This window comes from Mesoplodon densirostris, chromosome 3 (assembly GCF_025265405.1).
Source record: "Mesoplodon densirostris isolate mMesDen1 chromosome 3, mMesDen1 primary haplotype, whole genome shotgun sequence".
Taxonomy (NCBI): domain Eukaryota; kingdom Metazoa; phylum Chordata; class Mammalia; order Artiodactyla; family Ziphiidae; genus Mesoplodon; species Mesoplodon densirostris.
Window position 1 is genome coordinate 152826244 of NC_082663.1, and position 13632 is coordinate 152839875.

At 57.2% G+C, this 13632-nt stretch overlaps 1 protein-coding gene across 1 annotated transcript; it reads right to left on the reverse strand.

Annotated features, from left to right (window-relative positions):
* Positions 1–847: 847 nt before the first annotated feature.
* CNN2 (calponin 2) lies at positions 848–8598 on the reverse strand. The gene is made up of 7 exons (XM_060094778.1): positions 8446–8598; positions 4592–4713; positions 3999–4065; positions 3761–3898; positions 2716–2832; positions 2417–2563; positions 848–1847 (listed from the first exon to the last, which is right to left on the reverse strand). Exons 1-7 carry the CDS (start codon positions 8506–8508, stop codon positions 1572–1574), a joined length of 930 nt encoding a protein of 309 aa, XP_059950761.1. The 5' UTR covers positions 8509–8598; the 3' UTR covers positions 848–1571.
* Between the last annotated feature and the right edge of the window lie 5034 nt (positions 8599–13632).

Below are 13632 nucleotides of genomic sequence, written 5' to 3' on the forward strand. Positions count from 1 at the left end.
CGGGCCAACCGGAGCCGCGCGCGCCGACGGGGGAGGCGGGGTCAAGCCGGGCCTCGCCGAGCCGGATTTCTTAAAGGGATCGTTCGCCTCTTGCTGCAGCACCCCCAAGGAGGAGGGGCGCCCGGCTCATCCCACGCGGGTTGGCCTCCGAACACACCGGCCAGGCTGTCTTCCGTCTTCCCACGTTGCACAGCCGCCTACAATACCGCACCTCCTGGTCTCAGGAGGTCCCTTTCTCCCCACTCTCCCTGGGGGACCCCAGTCCTAGCCAAACTCGCCCTAATACTCTTGGACTCCATTTGCCCATCCAGAAAATGGGGGTTTGACTAGTCATCATTTGTTCATTCATTCATTCCACAAACATTCCTCAGTCCTTACAGTGGGCCAGGCGATGGCAGAAGGGGGAGGGGGCCCTCAACACCCTAAGATTATAATCTTGGGTCACGATGGTGACCCCGATTTGGAAAAAACCTCCAGATGTTTCCCCCTCCAGAAAATTGGGTATATTTCACAAGATCCTGACGAAACAAGTGTGTGGATCCACAGCTCTGAAGGTGCTGGGAAAGGTGAGAAGTGTGGGAAGGGCTCCACGAAAGGAGAGTTTGTGGTGGTTGTTGTCGCTGGGGCTTTAAGGATGAGTAGGAGTTTGCCAGGAGGGAACTCCAGGACGAGTAAATGCACAAAGGCCTGGAGGCTGGATGAAGCCACCGTCCTGAGGACCTACTTAGAGGTTTGCTCTTTGCCCCACCCCCAGGTCTCCCCCACCCCCAGATCCCAGGACCCCAGAAGGTATCCAAGCCAGGCACCGTCCCCCAGGCTGTCTTGGGCAGCAACTCCAGCACCTTCATTTCCGAAAAAGAGGTTTTATTTCCTTTGGTCCACAGTCGGTATTTCACATTATTTCTTGGTCCCAGGGCTCCTGGGCAGGGGCTGGTCCCTGGGAGGGCCTCCAGGTGAGGGTCCCTGTGCAGTATTTGGTGGGGTGTGGGGACAAGTATGGGGGCTTCTGGCTTTGCCTCAACCACTCAGAACTGCACTATCCTGCCTGGGCCTCAGTGTCCCCACTGGGCCCCTGGGAGGGGCCAGGGCTGGTGGTCTGAGGGTCCTAGGGAAATCCAGTACCTCACGAGGCCTAAAATATTCTGGGACTGTGGCCTGACCTTCTCCCAGTAGCCCCCTCCACCATCCCCCTACCATTCCCCTGAAAAAAAAAAAAAGTATTTTCATTTCACTAAAACGGCCTGAAACTTCTGTGGGTACAGAAACCACAAACTGATCGGCAGAGAAAAGAGAAGAAGGGAAGAAGCAACCGGAAACCACTTGGGGTCGGTCCCCCTCCCTGCCCGGGTTTCATCTTTCTCCCCTGCAACTTGGCCCAAAGCCTGTTGGCAAACGCCTGGAGGTGCCCTGGCGGGGACCCCCACCCCACATGCATCTGGATATGGCCTTCACCCCTTCTCCCCAGACCTTCAGCTGGCAGCACTCAGACATGTAAGAAAAACAAGACAAAAACACAGAAAAGCCCGAAAACCCGGATGGGACAGTGATGGGAGACAGCCCGCATGGGCGCCTCAGTAGCCAGCCTCCTCCTGGTAGTAGGGGGGGTACCCTGGGGCCTCCCCCGGGTCTGGGACATCTCCGGCAGCCGCTGGAGCCCCATCGGCCGCTGGGCCTTGCGGGCAGTACTTGGGGTCGTATATCTGCCGGCCCAGGCCAAAGACCTGGCCGCTCTGATTGGCGCCCTGCGTGTAACCCATCTGCAGGGACATGGAAGAGTTGTCACATTTGTCTGTCCCCAGCTTGGTGTCGTAGATGTGCCGCCGGGTCCCTGGAGCCGTCATGCCCACCTGGAGAGAGAGAAGAGGCGTCAGGGAGGGAAGAAAAGGGGAAACAGAGGCCCCAGAGAACTTCCCCTAAATTCCCACACCTTTTCCCACCTCCCTGTCTTTGCACTCACAGTGCAAACTCCTACGGATCCTTCCAAGCCCTGCTCAGAACCCTCTCTTTTCTGACTCTGTGCTGAGTTGATCTGGTGTTTGGGTCCAGCTCTCTCTCCCTGCCAGCCAGGAAGCTCCCCAGGCTGGGGCTCAGGCCTGCCAGGACGTGAATGCTCCAAAAGCATCACACTGATACGCCAACATAGCAGGAAAAGTGACAATTGCAGGGTCTAAAAATATCAGAGTTGGATGGGCCTCTGGGCAAAACTTTGAGGGAAACTGAGGCACAGAGCTAGTTAGTAACTTCCCCTGGGACACACAGCAGGCTGAGGCAGAGTCAGAGCAGGCACGGCCAGAGGGGTAGGAGGGAAACCTAGAGCGGGTTTCAGCGGGAGATGCTCTCAGCGACAGGGATGAGCCCTCAGGGTTTGGTAAGGTGGGTGGGTGGGTGGGGGCCCGGGGGGACTGGGGAGGCCCACCTGGCTGGCACACTTGTTTGTGCCCATCTGGAGGCTGATGGTCGAGTGGTCCATGGGGGGCAGGATATGGTTCTTGGGGTCGTACAGATGCCTTCTGGTGCCATAAGCCGTCATGCCTGACTGGCTGGCACACTTGTTGGTGCCCATCTGCAGGGACGCAGGTGGGAGAGGTCAGGCTGCCCCCATCAGGCCTCCAGACCCTGCCCCGAACTTGAGGGGCCACCAGGCTGGACAGGGCCTTGGTCGCATCACAAGCTCACCACCCATGCACCCTGGGGCTGGAGCAGCCGCGCACCCACCTGGAGCCCGATGACACACTGGCCCGCCTTCATGGTGGCATCATCAAAGTTCCGCTCCTGCTTTTCCGAGTATTTCACGCCGATGTCCACGCCACTCTGCAGCCCCTTTGTCTTGGCCTGGGGGGAAAGAGGGGGTGGGAGCATCAGGGAGGGGCAGCCGGGTCCCCCCAGCCAGGCCCGGGGTGTGTGAGCCCAGGGGAGGCCCAGGTATCTGGCTGCAACCTGCCCCCCGCACCAGCCACCCAATACCTCGGGCTCAGCAGCCCTGTGGCCCCCAGCCTTCCCTCCCTAGGCAATAGCAGCCCCAGCCTTACAGCTGCACAGGCCAAGAATTTTAGGGGGTGTCATCACTTCCTATCTCCCTCACCTTCCATCACCTCCTTCTACCCAGCCCCAGCCACTCAGCCAGGCCATGGCCATCGTCTCTCCCCTGGACGCCTGTCCCCCCACGCCTCCCTGATCTCCCCACCTCACTACCCACGTGGCAGCCGCAGGGGGCTTCTGAAAGCACTGTTCAGAACATGATTCTCTGACATGAAAACCTCCTCCTCCTGAAACATTGTTCCAGCCCGTCTTGGTCTCTGTTTTAGACCCTAGGCATCGGCCTAACGCTTTCTTCTCCTTCAACGCACTTCTCACGATTTATAATTTGTAAAACAATGATTTGAAGAGCAAACCCTAATGGGAACTCTGGGTGTTAACGAGATGTCCACAGAGGTTCACTGATTATGTAAAGTAGTGGGGGCTGTGCATGAGTGGGGGCAGGGGGTAGACGGGAAGTCTCTGTACCTTCCACTCTGTTTTGTTGTGAACCTAAAAATGCTCTAACATAAAATTTTTTGTAAATAAAAAAATGGAGATTTGTTCGTTGTCTGCCCATAAAGGGGTTGACTGTGTCTGCCTTGGTCACCCTTGTATCCAAAGTGCCTGGCGCCTCGTGGGTGCTCAGAAATCTTTGCGAAGGAATGAATGAACAGCATCTGAAAATCCCCACCTGGCTCGCTGTGTTACTTTGAGCAGATTGCTGCCCCTTTCTGGGTCTCACCTTCCCGGCCAGGGCGAGAAGAGACACCTGCACCTGTGTCAGATTCCCACTCTCAAACAGATCGTTGGCCTCGAACAGGTCCACAGGGTTCATGCCGTAGCTGACCATGGCCTTGATGAAGTTGGAGAGGTTTTCTAGCTGGGAGGAAGCAGGAAAAGGATAGTGAGGGGCCTCGGTCTACCCACCCGTCAGACAGGGTCCCCCAGCCCCATCCTCGTTCCACACCCCCGTCCCTCACCTGGTGCCAGTTCTGCATGGAGCGGTTGATCTTAGGGACTGAGCCTGGCTGCAGCTTATTCATGAGTCTGGGGGCGGGGGGGACATATGGGATGGTGGGGAAAAGGGAACCTCCATTAGTGTAGGAGAACTTCAGAGACCTAAGAGACTAATGCATACCTTCCTGGCCAACCTCACTGCCTCTCTCCGGGCCTCAGTTTCCCCTCTTGCAATCCAGTCTTCACCCACCAAAGATGCAAAGATGCCAAAGAGTTGACAATAACCAGCGCTGGGAGTATAATCCAGAACCACCAAGTTTGGGGAATGAATCTGGGAATTTCCATTAACATTTTTAAAGTGCAAACCATGGAATGTTTGAACCACAGCTGAATAGGGCGCAGCAAAGAAGGTCTTCCAGAAATGTTATAGGCTCTCCCGAAAGGATGCTCCCCGTTAGAGATCCTAGACAAAGCAGTAACACAAGAAAAAGGAAGAAGAGCAAGAAAGACCAGAGACCCATCAGGAAAAGCAAGCAGGTGTCACACAGCACGTGGAGCGTGACGTCATTGTGCAGAACAGTCAGGGTGATGAGCATATGTGGATACACGCACTCACGTGCACAAGATGATCCCATCCTTCAGACCCTTCTGGAAGTCGGGGCCGATGGAGAGGCCAGTGAGTCCCTCAATCCAGCTTCGGAGCTCTGCCTCCTTCTGAGGGTCATATTTGGATAGGAGCTGGAGGGGCAGAGGGCAGAGGGCACAGTGTTGGCGTGAGCACATACCCAGCTGGAGCCCAGGGAAGCTCTTAATGGGGCAGGGCCCAGGGCTCCAGGGGAAGAAAAGACTGAGGGGTCTGGAGGTCCCCACACCACCCAAGCAGACCCTTTCCCATCAGCACAGATAAACCACCTCAAATCTCTCACTGACAATCGTCAGGGCTAATCTACTTTCACTGGTGTCAAACCTCACAGGGCAGCCAACACAGCCCTGGAAGGATCTGCCCCCATGTCTGCCACCTCCCTGGTCTTCCAGCACTAGAGACACTGGCCTTTCTCTGTTGTTTTTAAATTGTGTTGAGAAACACACAACAATTTTGAAGCTCATAAATCAGTGGCATTTAGTACATTCACCAGGTTGTGCAACCATCACCTCTGTCTGGTTCCAGAATATTCCGTCATCTCAAAAGGAAGCCCGTCCCTAGAAGCTGCCACCTCCCACTCCTCCCTGCCCTCAGCCCCTGACAACCATGAACCCACTCTCTGTATCTGTGGATTGGCCTGTTCTGGACGTTCCCCATCAATGGAATCACACCCTGTGTGGCCTTCTGTGTCTGGCTTCTCTCACTGAGCATCATGGTCTCAGGGTCCATCCATGCTGTAGCGAGTGTCAGGCTTCACCCATTTTCATGGCTGAGTGATGTTACCGTGTGTGGAGGGACACGTGTTTAACCATTAACCTGCTGATGGGTATTTGGGCTGTTTCCACCTTTTGGCTCTTGTGAATCAAGCTGCTATAGACATCCATTTACAAGTTTTATTTGAACACTTGTTTTCAATTCTTTTGGGTATATACCAGGGAGTAGAACTGCTGGGTCACAAGATAATCCTAAGCTTAACTTACTAAGGAACCACCAAACCTTTCTCTGCCACTTGAACTGGACACAGGGCCAGTTACTGCCTCAGGGCCTTGGCACATGCTATCACTTTGGACTCAGATGTTTGCACAGCTGGGTCCCTCCCTTCACTCCAGCTGTAGCTTGGAGAGGACCTCCCTGACCACCTGGCTATGACAGCCCTCCTCAACCCCCCCACCCCCAGCCCTGCTTTATTTTCTTTCTCCACCTTCTGCCATATGTGATCTATCTCCTAGCTTACGTTCCACCCTCACTGCAAGCCACGCCGTCCAGCTCAGGCTGTCTCTGGATAAAGATGCTCATGGTCCTGCATCAGCGTTCACTGCTGTCCACAGACACAACACTCCCCGCTCCCCACGACAGCATCTCACAGCACCCAGGACAGTGTGGTGTGCGGGCAGCCCCAGGGCGGCTCCCTGGAGGGGTGGTAAGAAGCTGAGGACCTGGCTGCCCAGCTGGGTGGGCTTCAACCCCAGACCCCTGCCCACCTTTACTCACGCCATCCCTGCCCCTCTCTCTTCCTCTCCTCCACACACCTGGAGGGCACAGAGACCCGGAGCTGCCTTTGCAGCCCCAAGTCCTCCTCCCAGCTCTGCCCCCAGCTCCCCATGACCATGGAAAGTTTTCACCCTGTGCCTCCATTTCCCCATTTATGTTTGAATTGTTTTCATTAGGCTTTCCAAACTTGGGCACCGCTTCCTGCTTCCTGCATAAAGCCCCAGATGTAGGACCAGGGCTTAGCCGCCCAGAGCACAGGGGACACAAAGGCGGGAGGTTGGCCTGCTAACCCCATCTGCCCGGTCTCTGGTTCCCGCGGGTCTCTAGTTCCCGCGGGTCTCCTCTGGGAGCAGCAGGGCTGGAGGAAGCAGAGGGTGTCATTATGAGAGCCAAGCTTGAAGCAGGCAGGCTGGTCTGGACGCCTGGCCCGCCTGCCCAGCTGGGCCCCGTCCCCGACAGCTCGCAGGGTCCAGGGGGCCAGCGTCCCAGCAGAGGCGCCTGGCCCAGCCCCGCCCGCGGCGGCTGCCTTCCTCCCCGCTGCCCAGCCAGCCTTCAGCACATTCCTCCCCACCGCAAACTGCCAGGAATGCAGCCGCTGCCTCCCTGCTAAATCGGGACCAGCTGTTCCCAGTGGTCCAGGCCCCCCAGCCGGCCGGGGATCTCAGAGGGATACACTGGACCTCAGCCTGCCTCCGGGCCATGGCGGGGGTGGGGGACTGAGGCCTAGGGGGCTGGGCAGAGAGGGCCCCCGGTCTCCCTCCTCCTCTCAAGCAGCTGGCAAAGTGGATGGGGCGTGGCTGAGAAGCCACAGGAACCTGGTTTCCAATTCGGGGGTGGCCCACCCATTCTCCAGACCTGCAAACTGCGGGCTGGTCACAGGGAGCCTTCTGACCTCATCCCCGACAGGGCAGATGTCAACCTGGCTCCACGCACTCCATCGCAGGAAGCGGCCCCCACCCTGCTGGGGTGCTGTACTCTCACCCACTTCCTGGTGCCTCAGGGGAGATGCCTGGACTGCCAGGAGGACCTGTGGCCATGGGGCAGTGGCTGCGGCAGGTCTGGGTTCGAGTCCTGACTGACTCTGCCTCTGGCCAGCTGTGTGGTTCTGGGCAGTTTGAGCGATGTCTCTGAACTCCGTGTGCAAACCAGGGGTCCTAGACCATCTTGGCGCTGGGTGGGGCCCGTAAACACCCCCCTCCTCACCGTGGCATTATTGCTGGAGTGGGGAATTGTGTGTTTAAGTGGGAATCATGGGGAGCTTGCCCAGTGACCACGCTCAGTCCCTCGACTTCCCAAACGGGCTGGAAGGAGGAGGCTCCTTGGGGCTCACAGAGGTGATGTGGAAACTCTCCCTCGTGTCTGCAGGCCCGGGAGTGCAGACCGGGCAGGGGCCTGGAGGCTGGCAGGCTCCCGGCAGGGCGGCTGCCGCCGTGGGACCACACTCCCAGGCGGCGGTGTGTGCGTGTCGGGTGGACAGGGATGACAAACTCCCCTTCCAGCTGGATGACCCTTGCGGGTCAGGCTTAGGACCTCCCTCAGGGCTGGGATCATCCTCTGCTCCTCGCTCCCTAGGTGCGCTGACCCTGCTGTGTGGCCTTGCAGACGTGCCTGCCCCTCTCTCTGAGCCAGAACCACAAGTGCTTTCTTTAAAAGTGTGTCCCCAGGTCCCAGCTGGCGTTTGCAAGTTACAAAACCCACATCTCAGGGTCACATTCAGGGGACCCCACGGGTCCTGCGGACGCCTTTGCTATCCCTTTAAAGTTTGTCAGACGGGGACAAAGAGAATGTGGAAGGGAACAGCAAGGGGGGCGGGGTGGAAGGCGGGCCCCCTCAACTCCACCTTCCCCCTGGGTGCCCCGCCTCCCAGGTGTAAGAGGTCGGGAAATTCCAGGGGGGGGCCACAGGCTTCTCACAAACACCCGGCCCGCCCCCTTCCCCTCCCCTTCCCTAAGCTTAAGTGGCCCCAAAAGCAGAAGTGGGGGAGGGGGATGAGAAGGGGGCCGCTGGGGTTCCCTCGGGCCTTCTCAGGCCTTGAAGCTCTGGAGGGGCCCAGGGCTGGGGGGTTGAGAGCGGTGGACGGGGGGCTTCAGGCGGGGGAGGGCTGGAGGAGCAGGGCTGGGGAAGGGGTTAGACCCAACCGCTCCCAGATGTTGGGGGCTGCCAGAGCACAGACCTCACTGCTTCCGCCGAGTTGGGGGAGCTTCGGGGGCACCCCCCAGAGGTTAGGGAGGAGGAGGGCCGCCCCCGACGCTGGGGGTCCGGCGGGGCGCCCGCCCTGCAGCAGCGGAGGGTGCGACGGTCTGGGCTGGCGGGGCGGGGGTGCGCCCCTCACTCACCCGGTTCTTAACCTCGGCCGAGAGCCCGTACGAGGGCCCCTTGTTGAACTGCGTGGAGCTCATGGCTGGCGGGCGCGGCGCCGCGGGAAGGGACGGGAAGGGACGGGACGGGACGGACGGTCGGCCGGGCGGGCTGGCAGGCGAGCCGGCGGGGGACGCGGACCCGGCGCCCCGCCCCCGCCGCTGATTGGCGCCCGGCGCACATGTCCTTATAAGGCCGCTCGGCGCCGGATTCCTGCGGCTGCGGGCTTCCTGAGCCCCTCAACCGCCCGACCCCCACCCCGGGGCAGCACCCCGTCACCAGAAGCCCGGAGGGCCCCACCCCCTCTGAACCCACGGGAGACTGAGGCAGGGAGGGACGGGGCCCCGCACCGCCGAGACCCGGCACCCCTGCCCTCTCCCTGCTGGGAGCCCCCAGGCGGCTCTCTCACTCTTTCCGGGTCTCAGTTTACCCTTTTGCACGATGATGGCAGGAGGGAATGGTTGGGTGGGACCCTAATTCCCTTGGGACACTAATGAGGAACCCCCTCTCTGCCACTTAGAGGCGCCTCCCAGTCTAGGTCCCCTTCTGAGAACTCTCCTACCTGGGTGGTTAGCAAGGGAACTAGGGCAGGCTCTTCAGAGGAGGGGCCATTGGTGCTGGGGCTTTGGTGGATGAGTAGGAGTTAGCCAGTCCAAAAGGGATTAGTGTTCCTGGCAGAACATGCAAAGACCTGGAGGGACCGTCAGTGGTTGAAAGCGTGTAGAGATCAATCTGATAGGTTGGGGAAGTAGGGGATGTGAAGGGGCCTTCAATTCTGGGCTGAGGGATGGTGGGGAATAGGGAGGGGGGTGAAACAACAGAGAGTTGAAGTCAGGAGATGCCTTGCGGGTAGGGCTGAGGCTGCCAAGGGAACCAGGCCAGGCACACACTTGGCACTCAATAGGAGCTGCCTGCTTGTACAGATAAATCAATAAATTAATAATAGAATAAATAAATTCATTTCTTCAGTAACTCATTAATTCACACACCTATTCATTCATTCATTGAAAGCTCCCTAACGGGGCCTCTGGGCCAGCCCCTTGCTAGGTGATACTGGCTCCCAGGAGACCTTGGCTCTGGCCCTGTCCATCCCTGGGAAGACAAACCCAGGCATAGGCACCCCTGCTCCATGCGAGCAGGTACAGGACAGAAGGAGGGACCTGCGGTGGAGGAAATAGGGGAGGGTGCTCCACTGGAGGGGTGAAGGAAAGAGACATGTAAGAGGGGATGTGGGATGTGGGGTTTTGAAGCATAAGTAGGAGTCTGACACATTTGACAAGTGGCTGGTTGGGCTCTGTGAGGGCTCAGAGATGACTCACCCTGTCCTTCCCTGGAAGCAGTCCTCCATGGCACTCCACTCCCCGGATATCTACTGACTTTCCCTGACTGTACGTCTCCCATTCCATCTATCTGAAGGCTTTCTTCGGGGTTCAAGTCCTAGCCGGGTGGTCTTGGGTGAGTCCCTTCCCTGCTGGGCATGTTTCCTCATGTGTGAAATGGGAACCAGTGGTCAACGAGACAGTGCGGTGGAGTGTGGGAACGGGGTGGTTCTTCAGTGTCTAGGTGGGGAGTTGTGGGGGCAGAGGGCGGTTCGGGTGGACCCCTTGCAGGTCCTGCTGGGGCACGGGGGTGGGCAGGACCCAGGGTACTGTGGGGAAGGAGGCTCGAGCCAGTCCCCTGAGTAACTACTCCAGCCTGGGGTGGTCAGTGGCTGCCAGCAACATGCCCATGGTCCTCCTGTCATGCCCCGACCCCTGGTGCTTGTCCAGGGTGGCCACCAGTGATTCTCTAGGGACACCATCCAAAGCTGGGGGCCTCTGGACAGGGAAGTTGCACATGACACCCACTGATACCCACCAACGCAGGCATACTCTAGTGCAGGGGCCAGGTCTGGGGTGCCGGGTGGCTGTGGGGCCTCTGCAGGGCTGGACAGGAGCTAAACCACAGAAGACTGAGCCTGGATGATTCCAAACTTTAGAACCACCTGCCTGCCTTCCCTCTGGTGAACTGGACAAGCCCCCCAACGCCGCCAGGCCTCAGTCTCCCGCCTAAGAAATGGGCTTACCTCCCAGGCATTGACATTCACCAGGTGCCCAGAAAAATGCCTGGAACATTGTAGGCACCACATAAGTGCTGGGTGATGCGAATCTCGGCATTTAGACCAGTGCTGACCAATGGCACCGAGATGGCACCAAGAATGCTCTCCTGGGCCCCGTCCCGCTGGCTGCGCGGCTCCTGAGTCCTGGAGGTGTGGCTGGTAAGGCCAAGGAAGGGAAGCTTTCACTTTCCTTGATTTTAATTGATTCCAATTTTAAAGTGCAAACCAACACCGGATCCAGTTTTTGGAAAATGTCTGAGTATATGTGAAACCACTTGGGTGTGCATGCGTTTTCCTTTTCAGCGTCAGTTTTACGCAGTCGGGCTACATATGAGTGTCTCCGAGGAAACGTCAGTGTCGGGAAACAGGCCAGATTTCAGACTCGGGGCAGAACCAGGTGTGAAATACCTCGTACATCATTTTTCATATCAATTACCTGTTGAAATGATCATATTTCCCAGATATCAAGTGAAGTGAAATATATGACCAAAACTATTCTCTTTTAGTTCTTTAACATGAGCCAACATTTAAAATTCTGTGTATGGTTTGTCTTATTTTTCTACTGCCCAACGCTGTTCTGGACCGTGGGCCAAATTCAGATGCTATTTTTTTTTTTCCGGTATAGCCCCTGAGCTAAGAATGGTTTTTACATTTTTAAGAGGTTTTAAAGAATCAGAAGAAGAATACTATTCCATGGTATGTGGAAATCATATAATATCCAAATTTCCATGTTTGGACAGAGTTTTATTGGTGCCCAGCTGTTTGTGTACAGACTGCTTGTGACTGAGTAGTCTCTGGGCTGCAAAGCTGAAAATATTAACTTTTTGGTCTTTTACAGAAGAAAGCTTAAAAAAGAAAAAAAAAAAAGAAAAAAGCTTATTGACCCATGGTCTAGATTCTCAGCCTCCTGGAACTCAAGAAATTCAGATCAGACATCCCAGATTTTGAAACCCTGAGGTTCGAAAAGCTTGGCATATTATAATTTGAGAAACTCCCCCAGGACCTAAAACTTACAGAATTATGTGGTTCTGTATAATCCTATGACCTCAGCGGCCCCGACCTGGGCCTGGGTTCCAATCCCCAGTCAGCTGAGGTAAGGGCATGTGGAGTCAATACATGTCAAAATCTTAGGAATTTTGGCTCAGCCTCAGAACGTGGCAGGGAGGTCTGGGGCCTCTGCAGCTGTCTTCCACCCTTGACCAGCCCCCCCCCCCCCCCCCCCCCCGCCCTGCACTCACCTCTTTGTCCTGGACTGATCCCCGGAGACTGCAGTGGGGGTAGGGGAGGTGTGGAATGATGCAGGCTCACTGGGGGCGGATCCAGGTATTCTGGGGCAGGACCTCCGTGATGCCAGAGGGAAACCCCAGGAAACCCCAGAGCCTCAGCTGGGGCCTCAGTGCTGGGCTATGGGGGTGGGGCCTGGCGGTCTGGGTGGCTGGGCACAGGGGCTGCAGGTGTGGTGAGGGCCTTGGGCCCCTTCCCTGCAGTGTCAGGGCTCTGAGTGAGACCCCGAAGGGTCCTATGGCCCCAACGATGCAGCGACAACAAAATAACAGTAACAACAGGGACTTCCCTGGTGGTCCAGTGGGTAAGACTTCGTGCAATGAAGGGGGCCCGGGTTCCATCCCTGGTCGGGGAACTGGAGCCCGCATGCATGCCGCAACTAAGAGTTCGCACGCCTCAACTAAAGATCCCGCATGCCACAACTAAGAGCCGGTGCAGCCAAAATAAAAAAAAACGTAACAATAAAATCTCAAGCCTGTTAGGTCAGGAACCTCCCTTGCTCCCAATCCTCCATGGCTGCCCACTGCCCCCTCAACAAAGGTGTCCTCCAGGACCCACGCTCTCCCTGCTCCAGACAGGGGGGCTTCTCCTTGCTCTGCCTCTAATGATCAGCGCCAGGCCTGCCTCAGGGCCTTTGCCCTGGCTGCGCCCTCTGCCTGACATTCTTTCCACCTGGCCTGTTCACTGTCCACCTTCCAGCACCTTCTCAGTGAGCCCCAGCCCAGGCTCCAGGTCCCAATGCCACCCACACATCCCAGACAGGTACCACATGATGACCACAGCATCCTCCGAAATCCAGCCCATCTTCTAAATTCCCAACTGTCCCCAGAAGGGCGGGCCTGGGGTCTGGTCCTTCCCTGCGTCTTTGGCTTAGATTTGGAACTCTCTCCGCCCCCACTCCCCGCTGTACTCCTTTTCTGTGACCATGACTTTCACTTGCTCTCCAGGGCTGCATGTTTCCCTAGGTGGGAGTGAGCGCTAGATGGCGCTGCCCAACACAGCAGCTGCTCGCCACACGGGCCTATTTCAACACAAATTACACCAATAAAAGAAAAGTTTACGGGTTTCCCTGGTGGCGCAATAGTTAAGAATCCGCCCACCAATGTAAAAGACCCATGCTGCGGAGCAACTAAGCCCGTGTGCCACAACTAGTGAACCTGCGTGCCACAACTACTGAAGCCGGCACACCTAGAGCCTATGCTCCGCAACAAGAGAAGCCAGGGCAATGAGAAGCCCACGCAAGGGAGAGTAGCACCCCCTCTCCACAACTAGAGAAAGCCTGCGCACAGCAACAAAGACCCAACGCAGCCAAAAATGAATAAATTAATTAAAAAAAAAAGAATTTGCATCGATTGAATGCCTACTGTATGCCACGCCCTGTGCGGAGCACTCCCTATGAAACAGGAAGAGAATGATTTTAGCCTCATGGTTGTGGTAGACCCGTCCACCTCCAGGGAGTGGGGCTCCCAGGATTATGAAAGCCGGCAGGTAGGTCTGGAAGGTTCTCTCAGGCTCCAGGTCATAGCTGAAAAGTCTCCTCTCTCCCTGACCACCCAGTGCAATTCAGAATAGGAACCCCCCCCCAGGAACCCCCCCACCCCAATGCCCTGGTCTTTCTCAGAGGCCCTGACTGTGCCCTTCAGTGGGATGGTCACCATCGGGAACCAGACATCCACTTGGCGGTCTGCCTGTCTCCTGTTGGTCCCTGAGCTCTGTGAGGGCAGGAACCGGGACTGCAGTGGCCGCTGCTGTGTCCCCAACACCCAGTGCAGGCCCTGGGGCA